At 38.7% G+C, this 21,032-nt stretch overlaps 1 protein-coding gene across 1 annotated transcript; it reads right to left on the reverse strand.

Moving 5' to 3' along the window:
* Positions 1 to 10,382: 10,382 nt before the first annotated feature.
* On the reverse strand, positions 10,383 to 18,654 carry FGA (fibrinogen alpha chain). Its single transcript, XM_045998478.1, has 6 exons — positions 18,530 to 18,654; positions 16,175 to 16,300; positions 15,502 to 15,685; positions 14,210 to 14,355; positions 12,006 to 13,419; positions 10,383 to 11,275 (listed from the first exon to the last, which is right to left on the reverse strand). The coding sequence occupies exons 1-6, from the start codon at positions 18,581 to 18,583 to the stop codon at positions 10,563 to 10,565; spliced, it is 2,637 nt and encodes an 878-aa protein (XP_045854434.1). The 5' UTR covers positions 18,584 to 18,654; the 3' UTR covers positions 10,383 to 10,562.
* Positions 18,655 to 21,032: the final 2,378 nt, after the last annotated feature.

Raw genomic sequence — 21,032 nt, forward strand, 5'->3', positions numbered from 1 at the left:
CCACCATTCTGGAGAAGGTTAGGCCCCTTTACATGATGCTTCCATTGTTAATAGCATCTTTCCCCCAACACTATCTGACAAATTACTGTTCATTTTTAAGCCTCCTTTTAAAAGCAATTTCTCTGTTTTACATACCTTTCTCCTTTACTAATGATGAGCTCTTAGGCATCTTTGATTCCAGAATTATCATCCTGTCAGTAAATGTGATTTTCATAAGTTGATAAATATTGGATGACTAAATCCAGTGATTATCAACATCTTGGAAACACCCCCCTTCTTTTGTGTAGAAACCATTTTCCAATAAAGTCACACACAGAAACTTAACACACAAAATACCTGAAAGTAGAACATATGCAGCAAGACTGAGTATAGCAGAGGCACCTGGTGTGGCTCAGATGGTTAAGCCTCTGCCTTTGGCTCAGGTCATAATCTTTAGGTCCTCGGATGGAGCCCCATATCAGGCTCTCCGCTCAGCAGTGAGTCTGCTTCTCCCTCTCCCTCTGTGGTTTCTCTTGCTTTTGCTCTAAAATAAAATCTTTTTAAAAAGAGAAAGCAAAAAGACTGAGTATAGCAAAAGCCCATGGAATCAAGGATGGGAAGAGAACAGGAACCCAATCCAAGGGCAGTATCCCTCAGACCTTTGCTCAACCCCTTAGGGACTCATAGAAGATCTAATGAGCTTAAAATAAAGCCACAGATAAAAACAACAAAAAAATGTTACAGTAGTCAATCTGATGGTTAATGTGCAAATTGCAGAAACACAGAGACCATTCCTGGATGGTGTGTAATCTAAGTCTGTCTAGAAAGAAGCAAGCCTTCTTAAGTTATCATTTGGTAAGAAATCCTACATATCTGATTTGGCCCATTCAAGCACCATAATTTTGAATATAATATAAAGGTAGTGTCCCTGAATTAGAATACATAAAACAATTTCAAAAACCTTAACTCATGACTTTTATGAAGATTATAAAAAGATTACTTGGAAACTATTAATCCCACACTGTGGCATGAAAATCATAATATATTTTATATATGATTAAGACTGTGTAAAAAAAAAAAAAAAACTAGAAAGGATATATGTACTTGGGATGTAATCTTCCAGTTCCTCTGCATTTAGGAACCAAGGAAACCAACCAGCTAACCAATGTGACTAAAGAATTGTCTTTTAAACTGAACACAGAATTTTCCACATGGGACAGAAATGTAGGGTATGTGACATACCACCAACTGCAGTAGCTTAGCTGACATTGTGGTTTAACCATCGCACACCAGGCAACATGCATGTTGACTGTCTAAACCTGCAGAGTTTATTTACAATACAGATATCTCGGTATCAACCCAGATTTATTACATCAGAGGCTCTACATGGGAAAAGCCTCAGAATCTGCATTTTTAAGTAGATGTCCCCAAGAAACTCTGATCTGTTCCCAAGAGATTCTGATCCGATTTGAAGATAGTGAAGTTCCCTGGACTGGTCTTGTTCTGATTCACCAGCTACAAGAGGCTAGGTTTTAGAATGACTAATACAAGCTACATTTGCATTTGGCTGAGACTCCCATTGTTCTCATAGAGCCTTTCTTTCACTCAAATGGTGACCATAAGGCAAGATGGAGTGCAAGTGCTCATCTTTGAAACGACTGTGATTTCATAGGGACCAACCTCTTATGTTTAAAACTTAACCTGGGTTTAAATAACACGGTCTCCAAGAGCTGGAACTATTATTTCTACTCTGTTGTCTCTGAGCTGATGTGATTCTCAAGGTTGGACTTTTAGTGTTTTTCCATGTAGAAACACCTTAAAAATGCTACCTACAATTTTTCCATTGAGCTGAAATTGATTTCTGTATCACATCCCTCCCCATACTGTGCCATGTGGCTTGAGGTTACCTACTTGGCCTTCCACTGTTGCTCAACTCAGCACTAAGAGACAACATGTTGGTGCATAATTACAGCCAAACTAGCAAATGGAATAATATCTGTTCATTTTAACAACATTAATTGTCGTTTTAAGTAATTAAAGTGGTACACATTATTTGCAGACATTTTGGGAAAAATATAGAAAAGCTTATAATTTCAACACTAACAGGAGAGCAATTCCCATCCCCATTTATGTTTTTCTTGTGATTCTGTACATGTGTTAGCACTTGAATTTTTCACATGGTGTCATGGAAATGTTTCCATGTTACTTAATATATTTTTAATGTTATTTTCTATAATATTCTTTTTAATGACTATATAATTTTCCATCATGTGAATGTACTCTAATTTTTAAGCAAGTCCCTGTCACTTTTTAAAATTTAGATTTTTCTGGTATTTTTCTTATAAAGATCATACTGAAGTTAGTATCCTTCTACATAACTTTTTCTGTATATATATATGATCTGTATTATATATCACTATCTACTCTTTCTAGAGTAAATTTTTCGAAGCAGAATATCTGGAGGAAACAAATGGGTTGGTGTTCTGAAGGTTTTTAAAATATATATATTGCCAAGTAACTCTCCAGAAAAAATGGTATCAATTTACCTTTGTCAGACAGAATTATAGCTGTTTGTTTTTATTTTTCTTCTCCCTCACTAATGCTAAATGTTATAATTAAAATTTTGACAGCTGCTTTAACTGTCACATCTTAATTACGGTGCAAGTAAGAGATTTTTAAAATGTTTAATGACCATTTGTCTATCTTCTTTTGAGAGTTATTTTCATGTCCTCTCCCTACTGTTACTTTTGTATTAGCATAAATAATCTTTTATATGAATTCTTAACTATTCTTTACATATGTAGGATAGCAATCAGGAACATGATATTACCCTCTATTTATTCAAATATTTTATTTCCTAAGTGATTAGACTCAAAGAATCATATGCTTATACAAGTGCTTATACATATGTTTATACTGGAGCCAATATTAACCATTATACCCTTTTCTCTCCTCCCAACCAAGCTGTGGCCAATAGGCAGTAAGTTTTTTGTTTTGTTTTTTGACTGAATTATAGTCATTTCCCCTCAAATTTTTTATTTTGAAAAGTTCCAGTCTAACCGAGAAATTGCCGGAATAGTTTAATGAATACCTCTATGTCCTTCACCTAGATTCACAAATTGTTTGCTACCTTTGCTTTATCTCTCAAAAGGAGATACTTTTAAGCAGTTTTGTAAGAGCTTATGTAGGTCTCTGACCTTCAGGTCATAGACCTATTGTAGACAGAATCAAAGGTGAATTTAGCAAATATTTTTCAGAACCCTATGTTGCAACCAGCACAAAGCCACCTTCAGCAAAGAGATGAAGAATAGGCTGACCATCGTTTAGTAACTGAGTATGTCTTAGCTCAAACCTGGCATGTTATCTTAACTTTTCTTGCCTCCATGGTGATGAAGAGTTGCTTTTACTATGTGGGAATGGAGGACATAATGTCTAGCTTTTCTATAAGAATTAATTTGAATCTCTTCCTCAGATGCAAATTCCTCACCATTTATCCCCTTCTGTGATGTTTAAGGCCCTTGCCATCCCCATCCCCAGTCAACGAAGGATTTTTCTCCATAAACAAGATTTACAGAGCACTTGAAATTCAATTAAAAAAAGGATATAGATTAACAAACATATGAACAAAAAAAACCCATATGTACAAATAGATAAAATATGATATCCCCAAAGGGGTTTCTGTGTAAATTTTGTTACCTACAGCTGAGTTTTATAATATTTATAGCTACAAAAATCTAGATTTTGCTACTTCTCAAGCTGTTTCAGCAAACAGTAAATGTTATACTACTTGACTCCAGTATAAAACATATTTAGTTTATGATTTTCACCTTCTGCATGTACTTATTCTTTCAGACTTTTCCAGATATGATTTGAGGTTAGTGAAGTTCCCTGGATGGGTCTTGTTCTGATTCACCAGGTACGTCCCTAGTGTCTGTTAACTAAACTGGAAATGTGTTTTATTGGTTCTAAGGAGAACCCATGACAGTGTATAATTAGGTCAACAATAACACTGGGAAAATAATTAAAATTAAATGGTATGTGTAATATAGTTGACTCTTGAACAATGCACAATGCAGAGGTTAGTAGTCCAGACCCCCACACAATAGAAAAATCCAAGTTTAACTTCTGACTCCCCCAAAACTTAATTACCAACAGCCTGCAGCTCACGAAAACCCTTACTGACATCATAAACAGTCAATTAGCACATACTTGATATATGTGTTACACGCTGTATTTTTACAATAAAATAAGCTGAAGAAAATATTACTAAGAATATAATAACAAAGAAAATACAATTATAGTACTGTAAAAGATCTGCATATAAGTGGACCTGCTTAGTCCAAATCAGTATTGTTCAGGAGTCAACTGTACTCTTCCATTCATCTAAAACTACGGTATCATCATCCTAGAACTCATAAATGATGTGTGGAACTTACAGGGCTTGAGCCTGTAAGAATATAAGATTTGTGAGCTTTATCCCCAGATGTGTTCCTTATCATCACATTATTTAACTTTCCTAAACTATTTTCTCACTAGAAAAATTGACCTGTAAAATGTTCTCATCTTTATTAAAGAAACTCTAGTACTCATGGATCAAAAGTATTCTAATAACCTTTCCTGGAAATGTAATACTTTATTCTAAAGGGTTTCCAGAAACTGAAAGCAAACATGTAAACAGAGCACATGAATCGAAATGTGAATAATCTCTTTTAATAAAAATCGAACACGACATCAACAGATATAGAAGGGATTTATGCATTTAGTAGGAGGAGGTTGAACTGGATGACCTTTAAAGTTCCACTAAACACTTACATTCCTTAATTCACAAACATCTTATTGGGTCATCACTTTGTGTCAGACCTTGTGTGAAGTGGTAGAAATAAAATACAGTAATTTCAGTTAAGAAAAGAGCAATTAAGTTCTTCATGTTTTCTTCATGCACCATGGCACCCTGAAGGGCAGCATCAAGGACAGTTATGGGCTAAATGATGAAGACTCATCCATCTCGATATCAAATTAAAATGCAGTTGGACATTTATTTCATTTCTTACCCAGCATCAAAATCCCAAATTCATCATTTTCCTCTCTGGCAGAAATAAGAAATATTTATTTATTTATTAAAGATTTTATTTATTTGTTTGACAGAGATGGGAGAGAGGGAACACAAGCAGGGTGAGTGGGAGAGGGAGAAGCAGGCTTCCCACTGAGCAGGGAGCCCAATGCACGACTGGATCCCAGGACCCTGGAATCATAACCTGAGCTGAAGGCAGACGCTTCACGACTAAGGCACCCAGGCTCCCCTGGCAGAAGTATTTAAAAACCATGTGCTTTTTTTTTGTGGCAAAACTTTCAGATTCATGTCCATTTTACAACTTCATTACCCATTCGTTCATTCAACGAGGGGTTATATTGAAATGTCTAACCCAATTAAAGCTTGAAGAATAAGAGGGCATGGCATTAGATGGAGAAAAGCATCATGAGGAACATCCTCAGCAGAAGTTAAGGAAAGAAGAAGCAAAAAAATTTTAAAGGTAAATATACAACAAAAGTCATTTTTAGAAAGTTCATTATTTATAAGAACATCTCCTAAATTAAGAAAGAAGTATAGTTTAAAAGTGAAAGAACTACAAGAAAAGAGTTAAAGAAAAGAGAAACTACAATAAAACAAAAAATAAATTTAAAATAAAATGTATTTCAGAATTCACCTATTATTTCAGGAAAGGCTTCTAAACAAAGTGACATGTAAGATATATAGGTAAGCACAAAGAAAAAGAAATTGAGGGGGCCTGGGTGGCTCAGTGGTTAAGCCTCTGCCTTCGGCCCATGTCATGATCCCAGAGTCCTGGGATCGAGCCCCGCATCAGGCTCTCTGCTCAGCTGGGAGCCTGCTTCCCCCTCTCTCTACCTGCGTCTCTGCCTACTTGTGATCTCTGCCTGTCAAATAAATAAATAAAATCTTAAAAAAAAAAGTAAAAGAAATTGGAAGTGATGACACTATCATGACACTATCAATATTTGACAAGGTAAAATTCATTTCCAAAAGCACGAAATAAGTAAAAAAAAAAAAAAGGACATTATATAATGAAATACTTGGAAATTAATAATTAAAAGATGACTAATTCCACATGAGGTCAATGTTGTAGAAAAAAGAAAGATGACTCACCCTAAACCCCCCAAAAACTAACTAATTCAAAATTAAGAAAGTCGTTCCCAAAGCCCCTAGAACAAAGAAAGTAAAAACTGAAAGGAAAATTTTTTTTTGGTTTTAAAAAAAAAAAGAAAAAAAAATGGAGGGTAAGAGGGCAAATAGTCCACTGAAAAGTTATACTTTAAGGATGAACAAAGTGATATAAGCACAGGAGAGAGACTATGTATAGATCTGTTTTATTCAACAAAATTGGCATTTTGATTCCACTGGCAAAGAATACTTTAGTAGCTGATCCCGGCATAACTGGATATCCATCCACAAGAAAATAAAAGTAGGCCTTCTCTGTAACATGTTAAAATAAATTATAGGTTAAATATTTAAATAAAAGAAAAAAACTATAAAATATTTGAAGAAACTTTTAAAACTTATCTGTAGAATTCTGCGGTAGGTGAGACATTCTTATGTAGGGCAGGAAATACGATATAACTGAGTTCTGGCCTAAAGGAATACACCCAATGACATAAACAACTATGTTAGAGATAGGGATCCACTGTTATTTTGGGGATAGAAACAAGAACTCTGAGAGCCCAGAGAAAAATTCCTGGTGCTATGTCCTATGGTGGGAATTAGGGAAGCGTTTACAGAAGGAACACAATGGAGTCGTTTCCTCAAGGATGAAAGGCAGTACAGTTAAAGGCACAAACTCATTAAAGGATCTGGTTTTCTGATACTAGTGAAAATTCACTGCAATTCAAAGGCAGCGAATGACTGTAAACATTGGAAAGGGACCAATTTATGAAAGAGATTATGTGCAAAGCTACAAAGTTTTCATTCAAAGTCAAATAGGCCTTAAGCAGGAGAAAGACATGATTGCTTAATCTTTTAAAAGGTAACTTTCTGGAGAATAAATGTGCAAAAGAATGGTGGTAAAGGGGGAAGTTAAGAAACTATTAAAGAGCCGAAATTGGAAAAAAATAACTCAAGATATCATAAGAACATAAAAGTGCTATAAGAATGACCATTTTTATTTTATTTTTTTAAATTTATTTATTTGACAGACAGAGATCACAAGTAGGCAGAGAGACAGGCAGAGACTGAGGAGGAAGCGGGCTCCCTGCCTAGCAGAGAGCTAGGTCCTGATCCCAGGACCCTGAGATCATGACCTGAGCCGAAGGCAGAGGCTTTAACCCACTGAGCCACCCAGGAACCCCAGAATGGCCATTTTTTAAAAAAAGATTTTATTTATTTGACACAAACAGAGAGAGAGAGAACAGCAGGCAGAAGGAGAAGCAGTCTCCCCTGTTGAGCAGGAAGCCTGATGCAGGACTTGATCCCAGGACTCTGGGATTATGACCTGAACAGGAGACAGGCGCTTAACCCACTGAGTCACCCAGGTGCCCCAAGAATGGCCATTTTTATTGTAGAAGAAGGTTTAGAGATAGATTGGACATGAGAATTAAAGAAAAAAGTAGAAGTTGAGAAGGACCCCAAATTTTCTAAATTAGGAAACTAGAGGCTAATGATGCCTCTGACTGGGATAAGAAACACAGAAGATGCAATAGGTTTTGATGAGAAGGCAATTAGCTCAATCTTAGGCTAATGAGAAAGACCTAAATGGATGTGTTCAGTATGAATTGAAAACATTGATACGAAGGTAGGGGCCAAAGTTTTAGATTAGGCCATCACCAACGTATTGATGGTCATTGAAGCTACGGTGATTGTCAAATCAACAAGGAGAAAATATACTCACTTATAGAGTGAGAAAGGACGGTCTGGCTAAGATTGCTAATTGCCTACATCAACATGCATTCTGCTTCTCCTTATTAATAGAATCCTAATTTTAATTAGTATAGCCTTGTATTAATCTTGTATTGCCAAGGTGTCACAGCCTCTCCTGAAAGTAGGTATGTCCATGTGACTAAGCTGTGGCTGATGACACATAAGTAAAAATGCTATATGGAATATTTCAGAAAGTTCCTTAAAAGGGAAAAGATACTGCATTTCCCTTCTGTCTTTCCTCTATCTTCCAGATTGCCACAGGCCATGGTGTTTGATAGGACATGAGGTAAATCTGAAGATGAAAGCCTTTTACTAGGATGCTGGCTTCTGGAAGACACTACGAGGACATATTACTATAGACTTCTTGTGAACAAGAAATAAGTTTCTATCTTATTTAAGGCACATGCATCAAACCTCATCCCAACTGATAAAAATGAGTACTAATGTTACTCTAATGAGAAACCCCTACACTTAAGATGCCGTTTAAGAAGGCACTGCCAGTTAGAAAGACCTAAAAAGGTGAGACAAATGAGAACAGTCTACTAAAAACCAAGAAAAAAATGCAGATTGAAGAGGTAGGGTGGGGACCAAAGCAGCAGATTTTAAAAGAAGTCAAGCAGGAGGGGCCTGAATACAGGACATTAAATCTAGAACTATGAAGTTCTTGTTGACTTTAAAAAGAGAAATTTCAAGACAGTAGTAACCAAATGAAACTCAAATTAAAGTGGGCTTCCATCGGGATGAGAGTCAGAGAAGCTAAATTAATATTTAATTTCAGGAATAAGGGAAATAAAGCAACAGGTTAAAGGTAAAATGGAAAAAAAGAGATGTTTGGTGTCTCTTCTTGTGACTAAATTGTATCTCCAATGGTCATGATCCTGTTAATATTGGCTTCTGTTTATTAAATGAAAAGACGTTACCCATTCTTTGCCAAGAAACTCAAAGCCTTCAACGTAAATGAGAAATGAATGGCCTTTCACATTCCAAGTCACTTTCATTTGGGGACCCAAATGGTGTGACACTCTGGAAAGTAAAATATTCCTACTCCCAACTCAATTCTGAGGAGGCATATGTGTGAGTAGTAAATGGGGCAGGCATAGAGATAACATGGAACTCCCAGGCCTGAAATAAATGAAACTTCTGTTAATTCTGAAGTTCTTATCTAGCTATTCAAAGATTTGGAGATGTATTTGTTTCAAGGATTTTAATTTTTTTAAGATTTTATTTATTTATTTGTGAGAGAAGGAGAGCACAAGCAAGGGGAGCAAGCAGGCAGAGGGAGAAGCAGGCTCCCTGATGAGTAGGACCCCAGGATCAGGACCTGAGCTGAAGTCAGAGGCTTAATCTATTGAGCCACCCAGGAAAATCTATCAGGGATTTTCAGTTGCACATAAGGAAATGCAAGAATGCTGGGGCTTCCTATGTGACTCATTTGCAAGTACATCTTCTTGTCTTCTCCCCCAGCTCTGGCCTCTATCCCTAGACTGCCTGCTTGCTTCCTTCTTTCTTTCTTCTCTAGGATAAAGGATGCAGTTAAACTGGGGTGAAGACCACAAAAATGAGAACAATGTCCTGGGAGCCCAGTGTGGTTGGAATATTTTAGTACGATTTCAAGTGTAATAGCAGGTAGTTCTCACTAACAAGAAATATGGGTTAAAAATTAGGGGCAGGAACCAACGTCAGAGATGCAACATACATCAAATAAAATATTGATCAATGTAAATATATTGAATTTATGTATTAGTACATACTAGCCATGTTTTTTGAATACTTGAAAATATTTAAAGGATTTTTAAATGCATTTTTTCCTGCTATGTGTTTTTGAAAGAAATTCATCAAACTGGGGAAAAAATTAATTGTGCATTGTGGTCTTCACTGAAAAACTTAAAGAGCAGATTTCTCTTTCTATCAGGAAAGAATGCTCCTCCTGCCTTCCTGGATTTGCTTGCTAACAGAAGAGATGGATGTACTTGTAATTTGTTAAGTTTCTCTACGAAGGCTAGCCATTGTTCAATTCAGTGATCTGTAACTTAAAATACTGGCTTCAGGGGCACCTGGGTGGCTTAGTCATTAAGCATCTGCATTAGGCTCAGGTCATGACCCCAGAGTCCTAGGATTGAGTCCTGCATCTGGCTCCCTACTCAGTGGGAAGCCTGCTTCTCCCTCCCCCACTCCTCCTGCTTGTGTTCTCTCTCTTACTGTCTCTCTCTCTCTCTCTGTGTGTCAAATAAATAAACAAAATCTCTAAAAAAAAATTGGCTTCAACCCATTCAAACAAAATGGATGAAAAACTTTTTACTTTACAATGGCTTTATCATTTTGAGTGGTGTGGGGAGAGAAGTGTTCAAAACAACACCCATAAGGGTTATAGAGAGGAGCATCAATTGGACTCCTTCTTGGTTGTACTGAATTCTCCTCAGTGTAGCCTTATAGAAATTTGAAAACTCAGAGAGCTACTTTCAGAAAAAAAACTAATATAACTTTATTTTTTAAAGCAGTAATATGTCTCAGTTACATCTAGATACAGTACAAAGAATAATAAAATAGCACCCATGAATTTCTTAGTAGATTGTAAAAAATTTTAACTTCTTTATCTTCCTCATTTTTTCCTCTATTTCACTAAACAAAGAAAGAAGCAGATTACTCTCCCTTCCAGTCACCCTTGGGTCACCAGGGGCCGGATTTTCATGCGAACAGCCCTGAGGGAATAATCCGCACCCCTGAAGGGGACCCAGACCACTCCATTCTCAATCTCATAAGGACTATTGTTCCTTGGATCGTAGGAGCCCCCAGGATAGTAGATGCCATTGAGATTGGCCGCTTGGCAGCTGTTGTACCACCAGCCTCCTCCGTAGACTTCCGCACAGTTCTCTTCCCACTGGTCTCTGTCCCTGTCATAGGTGCTGAACTGCATGTCCGCATGTGAAGTATACTCTGTTCCTTCCTCTGCAGAGCCCTCAATCAGAGCATCACCTGCTGTGCCCTCATAGGAAGAGACCTGCAGGGTATAGCCTTCTGCCTCAGAGCCTACCCTCAAGTGATATTCTGCATAAACCTGGTTTCCAGCCCAGTCCTCTAATTCAACCCGAAGGACAGAGTCCCTCAGAGTTAGTAAGTGGAGGTATTCATTGCCTAGCCAGAATTCTCCTTCCCCCTTGTCATCCAGGCTGCCGAAACCTTTCTTGTAGTCTTGCCAGGTCCGGTTAAAATTCAGTGATCCATCCATTCTTTGCTGGATCAAAAGCCATCCTCCCAAACTGGTCTCTTGATCACAATAAACAGAAAAAATCTTACTGGATCCCGGTAGCTTGATATTGAAAATACCACTTTGGGCACCTGAAGGATGTGTGTGGAGGACATCATCACAGTCTAAAAAAAAAATTAAGCTGGTTGGAAGAAGTTATTCTCATTTAACTTTACAAAGATAGGTAGGCATGGCCCAGGTTAAAGGAAGACAGATATTGGCTTCCTTTTCCTTTTTTCCTTTCATCCATCCTTCCTTCCTTCCCTCCCTCCATGGGGAAAGAGTGCAGTTACACTGGGTTGAAACTTATGAAAGTGAGTGACATTTATACCTACAAATCACAGAGGGGATTTTCCTCAATGGATTTGAAATTTTACTTGCATGTACTGACAACAGCAAGTAACCAGCAAAGATATCTAAGCATCACTTAGTGCTAATGTAACTTGTTTTTAACCTGATCTAAATGTCAACTGAGACACACACTAAAAATATGATTAGTAAGTTGGGTGACAATTCCAAGAGCACACATTTTGAGTGGTGAAAGAATTTGGTTAAACAAACTTTAAATTGAGTTTCAGAGGGATTCATTCATTCATTTAACACGTGTTTATTGAGCGATGATTCTCTGCACTGTTAGGCATTTAGGAATACAGAGATGAACATGAGAGACAAAGTCCCCGCCCTCATGGAACTTACAGTCTAGTGCCCAAACACAAAAAAACAAAAGATGTAATTTCTGGAAAGTGTAATAGAGGGCTAGAAAAGAAGTTCAAGGCGCTAGGGGAGGCATTGCAAGAATAGTAAACTTAGTCTAGGGGGTGAGGGAAGGCTTCCCCAAGGGTGAAGTGTGGATACCTCTGGCAGAGCGAACTTTAGCATGGCCTCTTTTGGTGGTATATCCTCCCTTGAAGGTTTCATGTTCCTCTTCAGTTCCAGCCTCACCTGCCACTTTATAGCTCTTGCTTTCAAATGTGGAGTCTCCTCTGTTGAAAGTTGTACTACTGCTTGAAAATTGTTTGCTGTGACTTGAAGTTTTACCACCGGAAGGGAACTCAGATGCCCCGAGGTGTGTGAATATGTCCGATTCTGAGCCCAAAGCATGGGTCCTACTATCAAACTCTCTGTGTGAGGGTGAAAGCCCACTTGGAAATATGTTTCTAGTTGAGGAAGTGCCAAAGAAGCTCTCCAGATCAGGGTGCCTAGAATGGAGATCATCTAGGCTACCAGCAAAAGAATGGGTTAAGTCACCACAGTCAGAACCATCTTCAGAGTTTACCACTTCTTTGGTCACTTCTTTGCGACCATCAGGACCTATAACAGTCTTAGTAACAGTTTTAGAGCATGAACGACGAGTGGTGGTCCCGCTTCCAGAGGTGACCCTCTCACTACCAATAAGAAGTTCTTTATCTCCTTTAGAAGTGACCAGTTTACCTGTGTGGAACTCTTTCTTTGTCCCTGGAGTTACACTTCCTGATACCTCTTCAAATTTGCCCCAGTCTGGGTTGGTAGGCCTGGAGTTCCCATGCCCTAAGCTGTCTGGCCTAAAGCTTCCAGACTCAGAACTTCCAGGGCTCCAAGGACCAGTACTGCCAGTTCCAGTGCTCCCAGCATTCCAAGTGCCAGTGCTCACAGAGCTCCCAGAGCTCCAAGAGCTGCTGCTGGTCGTCCCAGCGCTCCCAGAGCTCCAACTGCCATCTCTGCCAGGCCCGGTGCTCCCAGGGTTCCAAGCGCCAGAACTTTCCGGTGTGGAGCTGCCAGGGTTCCAAGTGCCAGAACTTCCGGGTCCAGAGCTCCCAGGGTTCCAAGTGCCAGAACTTCCGGATCCAGAGCTCCCAGGGTTCCAGGTGCCAGAACTTCCGGGTCCAGAGCTCCCAGGGTTCCAGGTGCCAGAACTTCCTGGTGTGGAGCTCCCAGGGTTCCTGGGGTTTTCAGGCACTGATCCTGTTCCATGAGATGCAGTGTCTCCTCGGGTATTCCCATCTCTACCAGACCCCTCTAACATCATTTTCATCTGTTGCATTTCCATGAGTGCCCTCCACTCTGGAGGGGCATTCGTAAGCTGGCTCTTGAAGTCCCCAGGAAGCGTATTTGGAGCTCTGCTCATTTTCAGCTGTGGTAATTGTTGTCTGTTTTTAGGTGGAAGTAAGTCTATGGCAATGACTTGTTCAAGTTGCTTCTGTTGATCTTCATAGTACTTTAGATCTGTCCTACGTTCTAAAGCCCTACTGCATGACCCTTGACAAGATCGGATCTTAATATCAATGTCCACCTAAGAGAGGGGGGGAAGAGAAAGAAAAGAGGTTGATATAAAGAAATTATGCCTGTTCATTTCTAGGCAGTTTAATTTTTGGAAACTAGATTCATTTCTTTGAGGTGGAGACCTACCAATCAATACTCTATTTTTTTTTTTTAGATGTATTTATTTATTTATTTGACAGAGAGAGATCACAAGCAGGCAGAGAGGCAGGCAGAGAGATAGGGGGAAGCAGGCTCCCCACCCAGCAGAGAGCCCGACGCGGGCTCGATCCTAGGACCCTAGGATCACGACCCAAGTGGAAGGCAGAGGCTCTAACCCACTGAGCCACCCAGGTGCCCCCAGTACTCTATTTTTCATTTATGTCATACCCTCAGTGGAAGAGATGTGAGGTATTGTAAGGTTAGCCTGGAGAAGTAGGAGCTATTTGAATTCATCTTAGTCTTAAAACATATCAGTAAGATGCTATTCCCTCCAAAAGGAAACACTGATGAATTGACTCTTAGTGAGACTGAGATTGAAGATCCAGAGGCACGGTGGTGACAGAGCTTGAACAAGACAAGCAGGAACTTAATATTTGCTTTTGAAATTTACTAACTATGTATCCTTGGAAAGTTTGCTTAATATCATTGAACTTTTCTTCTTCATCTGTAGAGTGGGGGTAAAAAATACCTACTCTGTAGGTGGATAATGGATATAACGTTTTGCTCTACATATAGTATGTCTTTAGTGAATGACTGTTGCCTTCCTTTTCCCTGCTATTCAAAAAAAGGAAATCTGGTGTCAAAGTCAAACACTCACTTACCTCCAGTCGTTTCATATCTACCAGCTGATCCCTGACGTTTTTCTGTAGAAGGCGGATTTGCTGTACTTGTTCTATGACTTTGCGCCTCAGGAGCTCAATTTTGCTTCTCAGATCTTCTGACACTTGGCTATATGTATTATCGTTATCTGAAAAAAGCAAGAGTGAAGGGGCTGCTAAGTGACTTGCTTTCATAGCCAGCAAAAGAAAGAAATTTACTTATAAACATATTTTTCCTTTTAATAGCAATTTGTTCTCTGGACATTTTATTTAGGAGTTCCAAATCTATTAGGCATTCGATGTTTGGACAATGTCATGTCCTTTAGTCACCCACAGCTGTCAATTAAGATGCTCTACTAGCTATTAGTAATCTAAATAAATGCAGAAGAAATCTCTTTGGAATTTTAAAGTTATAATTAGGAAATTAAATTCGATCACATTTCAATTATTTCATCATTTCCTTAACCAAGGGATTTAAACATAATTTAAACAATGTGTTAACATACTTAAACATATTCTTGAATTTTCATACGGAGAAGTTTTCTTTCCTACGTATATTTTTGAAATTATTCCTAAGGTGTTTTTTGTGGGTTTTTTGTTTTGTTTTGTTTTTTGTTTTTGTCAGCAGGATCACTCACTTGCTATTACTGTTGTACTGTTGACTTTACATTAGTTAAGTGTCTCCTAAAGATATAAAGAGTCAAAGCAGGCTTCAGGAACTAGGGCCTCCCTAAATGTGCTTCCCATGCCCAGAGTAAATTCGATGTTTCCTAGTCCTAATGAGACTTGGTCATAGTCCTATGAGAAATAGAGAACATAACTCTATATTTTAAGTGGAAAAACAGAACAAAACAAAACAGAAACAGCTTGGCGGAGTCTGTGGAAGGAACTCTTAATCCATCACATGAATAGCTTTGTGTCTTTGGATAAGTCTCTTGATCTCTGTTTCCTCCCTCCTCTGTAAAACAGAAACACTACCTCCTCAGAAGGTTATGCTCATCTTCTTTTCAGTATAAACTCTTAAAAGAAGAACACACTTAAATTCTAGTCTTCAACACAAAATTCTGACTTACTTTGTGACATTAAACAATTCTAAGCCAACCTTTTTAATGTTACTTTTATAAAAGCAATTCCCTCCTTAAAATTCAGGGACATCATAAAGGCATGTGTTTCTATCTTAAGTACTGTGGAATAAAATTGGAAGTTGCCATAAGAAGACAGCATATTTATTTAGGGCCTTTGTTGTTGTGCTGTTGTGCGCTATAAAGCCAAAGTACCAAATATGTAATGCTTACTGTTAGCACTGGCAAAATCCCCTCTCACAAGTTCCATTATATTCCCTGTCAAAGAATTGGAGTCCTTGTTGTTCTTCTGATAATCAAATAGTGAATTTTTGAGCTTATTTATTCTGTTTGTAAAATCTTGATTGACTTCATCGATTAACCCTTTCATCCTGCAGCCAGAAGGGCATTTGTAGTTCTGGAAGTGAAGAGGAAAAAGTATATTAAAAGTCTATATCTTGGATATAGTACAATTTTGAAGGTTTCCACACAGCCCCGACTGTCCCTCCCTCCTCCAACATCCTCAGATCATCTATCGACTTAAGAGTAGTTTGAGAGGACTAGTTAGAAGTCATAGAGAAATTTTGTAACACGGGTCCACTTAATCATAAATTAAGCCCCACCAAATCTTGAGGCCCTAACACTCAGGTTTCTGGGATTTATCTGAACATGCAACTAAAATCCAAACTATTAATCTCACTAATGACCCAGAGTTTGGGAGGTAATTTAAATAGTGCTCTCAGGATGAGGTTGCTTTCCATTTGTCTTCTTGATTTTGACATGTAATGAGTTATTAGATTATTCCTATTGGAAGAGTTTTCTTGACCTACAGGGTCAGCCCTTGCACAATTCTAGCACCACAGGGAAGGATTCTCCCATTCCCTCTGCCCCTCCTCCCGCTGCTCACCCAGTCTTCATCAGAGCAGAAGGGCCAGTCTGTCTCCTTGCAGGCAGATTGCTGTCTTTCCACAATTCTTGGGCCTCGTCCAACTGCTCCTTCGGCTATAAATTCACTTTCCTTGACATCAGTGGTCTTTATGGATTCATTTTAACACACAAAAGAGAACAACATGAGGTAGATAAGAAGATACAGGCATACCAGCAAACCCCAAGGAAAGGGAGTGCTCTCACAGAGATTAAGAGCCCCAGCTTTGGGGCCTCTGCAAGCTTCAGCTTTCTGACATTTTGATTGAAAATCCTAATAGGTATTTTATGGAGTTGTACAAGTTAAAGGAGATAAGGTATACACATTTTTAACTCTGTTGAAGGCGAAACAAGCACTTAATAAAACTAGAAATTTTAAAGGTTTTATTATATATGGAAAATTATTTGAATCAACAAAATTAGTTAAAATTTACCTTTTCATTTTCAGTAATGTCTGGAGATAGAAAGGTAATTGTGAAAGTCAGAGTTCTTTCTCGTATAATTTCTGTTTCAGTAGGAAAAAACCTATACTATGTTAGCTTAATTTCTCCCTCCTTCAAGTTTCTAATTTGATCTGATGGGTCCATAATTTGATCAAGTACATCAAGGGCACAAGTGTGGCCAGATCAGACTGGGAAATGCTTTTGAGGTTACTCACTCACGTAATAATTTCCTCTTATTTACAGTGCAAAAGAGTAGACAGCAAAAATAATGATCCATGACTGACAACTTTTTTTGAACACCTTCTAATTAGAAATACAGATTATTTTACAAATTTCTATTGTGACCTAGGAAGTGAAATAGGACATAAAAAATAGTCTTCCAATAAGACTTTGTATCCTAATAAATCAAGATGGGTTTTAAGTTTTAGGTATTTTTATTTTGTACTACTAACTTACAAAGATTTTGCTATGACTATTTTAATCTCAGATAGTTTATTATTATTATTTTTTTAAGTAATCTCTGTGCCCGTTATGGGGCTCAAACTCACAACCTCGAGATCAAGAGTCGCATGCTTTACGAACTGAGCCATCCAGGTACTCCCTTGGATAGTTTATTCTTATAATTAGCTAATATTTGCTGTCCTGTTTTTTAAATAAAAAGTACCCTAATGATAATAACAAGTATCATTATTCAAGCAATCAAGGGCAGTTTATTTAAAAGAACAAGTACAATCTCTTTAAGAAATAAAATTATGAATTCTAACATATTTCAGAATAAAATGGCACAACGATAAAACTAAATATTTACTGAAAACTTATGCATTATCCAAAAGATCACGTTAACAAGTAATGTTAGTCTTATTTTCCATAAAACTTTTTTTACTTATTAGTTTACTCTAAAGAAGAAAATTAAGTTAGGACCCCTCTTTAGTTTTTTTGCTCTGGTAGTATGGCTTATGAGTGGTGAAGGGAAAGAAATAAATTGGAATAATTTATAGCCTGAAAGTAACTGAGTTTCTTAAACATATTTGTCATGTTTTATAAGATCTAAGTGTTTCAAAGGCCTATTGAGTGAAGTCCGTCTCCTTTCCATAGGCTCTGGAGTCAGACTTTAGAAACTGCTGCAATATTTAGTAATTGTCTTAAAAGATTACTTCCTGGTTGCCTGGGTGTCTCAGTTGGTTAAGTTCTGCCTTCGGCTCAGGTCATGATCCCAGAGTCCTAGGATCCAGTACCGCATTAGGCTCCCAGCTCCATCTCGTGGGGAGTCTGCTTCTCCCTCTGACCTTCTTCCCTCTCATGCTCTCTCTCACTCTCTCTCTCTCAAATAAAGAAATAAAATCTTTAAAAAAAGATTACTTCCCCAAAAGAATATTGCCTTCTCAATTAATCTCTCTTGACTATGTAATATGTAATAAAATATCCCATACTGTATGTTTTAAAGACAGCTAATTTGCTTTTCTTTAAAAACACACACATACACACACACACACACACACACACACACACACACAAACAACTGTTCAGAAAAACTACATTAAACCACTGTTCTGTGTATTATGGACAACTAGCAATAAATTAGTAATGAGATTTTAATGTTTTGTTCCGTTAACTAGCATGAACTACGCCAAGGCTTTATTGGAACAAAGATGGCAGAGATTTCTTCCTGTAAAACAAACAATGTTGTAAGGCTGAAACACAGATGCCAAAGCTTGTCCTGTGAATTGCTATACTTTTGTCCAGCTAAGTGTCCCTCTTACTTGTGCGGTGTCAGGTTCATCTAGGAACTTGCCTCCGGGGCCTAGAGCTTATAAACCTCACAGTGTGTGAGGACATAGATAAGACTCGTTCAACACTAGAGACAAAGCAAGGAGAGAAAATAAAGGCGACCATACCCAGACTGTGCCCACCACACTCAGGACCAGGCAAAAGATCTTCACAGAAAACATCTTTTCGAAGGCTGGAGCTGGCTCTTGAGCACTCCAGCTCCAAGGGAGGAAGACTGCCTCCACTCCTAGTGCCTAGCCTATTTAAATTTGCAAGGAGGTTGGATTAATCATTATCTTTGTCCTGTTTAGACAGTCAATATGTGCTCTCCAACCCTTGCTTCTTCTTCAGGTTGGTGTCCCAGAAGTTCTTGCTCAATTCCCCCAAGCTTGTTTGCTTTCGATAAACTGTTGCAAAGGCAGCAGCAATTCCAGGATGATCTCACATTTCAGGAACAGGATGGCTTTAGAAAAGGCAAAACATAGGAAGACAGACCTCTGCTTGAGTACTTGGGACAATATGGAGAGAGGCTGAGGCAGGCTGGCAGCAGCCCACTGCAAACAGATTTGGCAAATGATATTGCACTTCATATAGGAATTATGGTTGGAGCGCAGGATTTTTAAAAAATGACTGTGGTGGGGGTACCTAGGTGGCTCAGAAGGCTGAGCGCTGCACTCTTGATTTCTGCTCAAGTTGCTCAGGACCACCACTTGTCCTGGGATGGAGTCCTGCTTCTTTGGGCGGGGGTGGGAGTGGAGTCCCCCCCCCAACAGCAGGGAGTCTACTTCTCCCTCTCCGTCTACCCCTCCCCCCCGCCCGCTCACTCTCCCTCTAAATAAATAAATAAATTCTTAAATAAAGAAATAACTCTTTAAAAAATTGCCTGTGGTGATAGGCTGACCCTGAAGTCTTTTTTGACGTTACCTTGAACAGATTCTTTTCCTCTACCCAAAATTGTTACGACAGTAGACCCTGGAGCCAAGGATTTTAGGTTCGTAATCTCAGGTACACCACTTCCCAAATCTGGCTTTTGGACAAATTACATGTTTTTATGAAGAATAAATGAGTTAATCCTTGTAAAGCCCTCAGATCAGTGATTGCCACATAGTAAGTACACAGTAAATATTAACATTTATTAGAAAACAGAAAGTGCCATGAAAAATACCATTTCTTTTCGGTGTCTGTGCCTTTGGGAATGCCAGTTTACCTTCCCTGCTCTTCATCTTCATATGAAAATTTTCCTTGTCTAGATCTAGCAAACAAAAAACCAGGGTGCCCAGTTAAATTTGAATTTTGGATAAACAACAAATATATTCTAATATAAGTATGTCCCATGCAATCTATGGGACATACTTACACTAAAAAATATTTGTTTTTTATCCGAAATGCATATTTAACTGGGCATCTTATAATTTGCCTGGTGAACCTACCTTGACTCAAATTCTGCTTCCTACATGAAGCCAATTCTGATAATAGTAATAGCTAATATTTATTGAGTGTTTTCCCGGTACCAGGCGCTTTACTAGACACTTTACATCATACCTGATTCCATCCCTCCAATTAAAAGCCATCTCTTGTTCTTCCATACTTCTTTAGACCAGGTACCACTCATGGCATTTACCATTGGAGGAGTGTTGTCCATCTGCTTCACTAGATCACAGACTTGAGAACTGACACATTTTATTGGTCTTTATGTTGTCCCAAAAGGCATGGGCCCTCACTGAGCAAGAAAACATGAGTGTGGAGTTGACCAACTGCCTCAGGCATTGTAGGGATGGGAAGCTTGCTATAAACGGATGAAAGCTGGGTACAAAGCAGCACCCTCCTTCACTGCTTGCTCTCTGGAAGGCTCTTTGATCAAGCTCACTCCTGATGTTGCTTTCTTGGATTTCTAGAGGCAGTTGCAAAACTCAGAGAGAGCCCTAGAGTCCATCCAGGTTCTGAGAGGCAGTGATTCCATGGGGAGTTGAGTGATAATCGACAGTGTCTACTAAACTGGCAAAATGCCAGGCATGCATAGAAACTTGAGGCTTGACCTCTTCAGATGATTTTGTCTGCTCACAGGAAGTTTCCTCTCGGCAAGTGAACACAGTATATGGAAGATGTTTCCAGAGAGTAACCCAGGGGGCTTCAGGTGATTCAGTTGACCATAATCTAATTGAAAGTAAGTTAACGGAAAACAGTTCAAACAGAAAACATTCATTTGACGGACTGCCTCAGCTCGGTACCACATCAAGGCATTTCCAAGGTACCACCTTTAGCTGTTAGCCTTGCTGTTCCATGATATACACATGAGAAGACCCAGAAATGGTCACTTTTACTGTTCCTAGAATGTCCCAGTGCCACAACATTGAAAGTTCCCATGCTATCTCTCCAGTGCCAGAATCCCATAACGAGACACTTTTGTGGGGCTTTCTTTTAGCCCGACACTGTAAGATGGAGCACTGACCAGGCTGGGCCCCCTAACCCTATGAACAAGCTGTATTTTAACCTATGGAGAAGCAGGTTTTATTTAGCCAGGAAGCCATGCAAATGAACAGGTGACAAATAACACAAGGTGTATCATTTTTTAAAAGCACGTGATAGTAAGGATACTTTTACAAATACAAAAATGGGGGAAAAAGTCTGAGA

This window comes from Meles meles, chromosome 2, assembly GCF_922984935.1.
Source record: "Meles meles chromosome 2, mMelMel3.1 paternal haplotype, whole genome shotgun sequence".
Taxonomy (NCBI): domain Eukaryota; kingdom Metazoa; phylum Chordata; class Mammalia; order Carnivora; family Mustelidae; genus Meles; species Meles meles.

What these genes read in the sequence shown, in the direction of transcription:
- FGA (XM_045998478.1), bottom strand. Translation starts at nt 18,583, where the DNA reads ATGTTTTCTGTGAAGATCTTTTGCCTGGTCCTGAGTGTGGTGGGCACA. An exon ending in GGATTTTGCCAGTGCTAACA is followed by an intron (nt 14,356 to 15,501) that starts GTAAGCATTACA and finishes TGCTTTTTTCAG; the next exon opens with ATAACGATAATACATATAGC. An exon ending in TAAAGTTCGCTCTGCCAGAG is followed by an intron (nt 11,276 to 12,005) that starts GTATCCACACTT and finishes TTTTTTTTTTAG; the next exon opens with ACTGTGATGATGTCCTCCAC.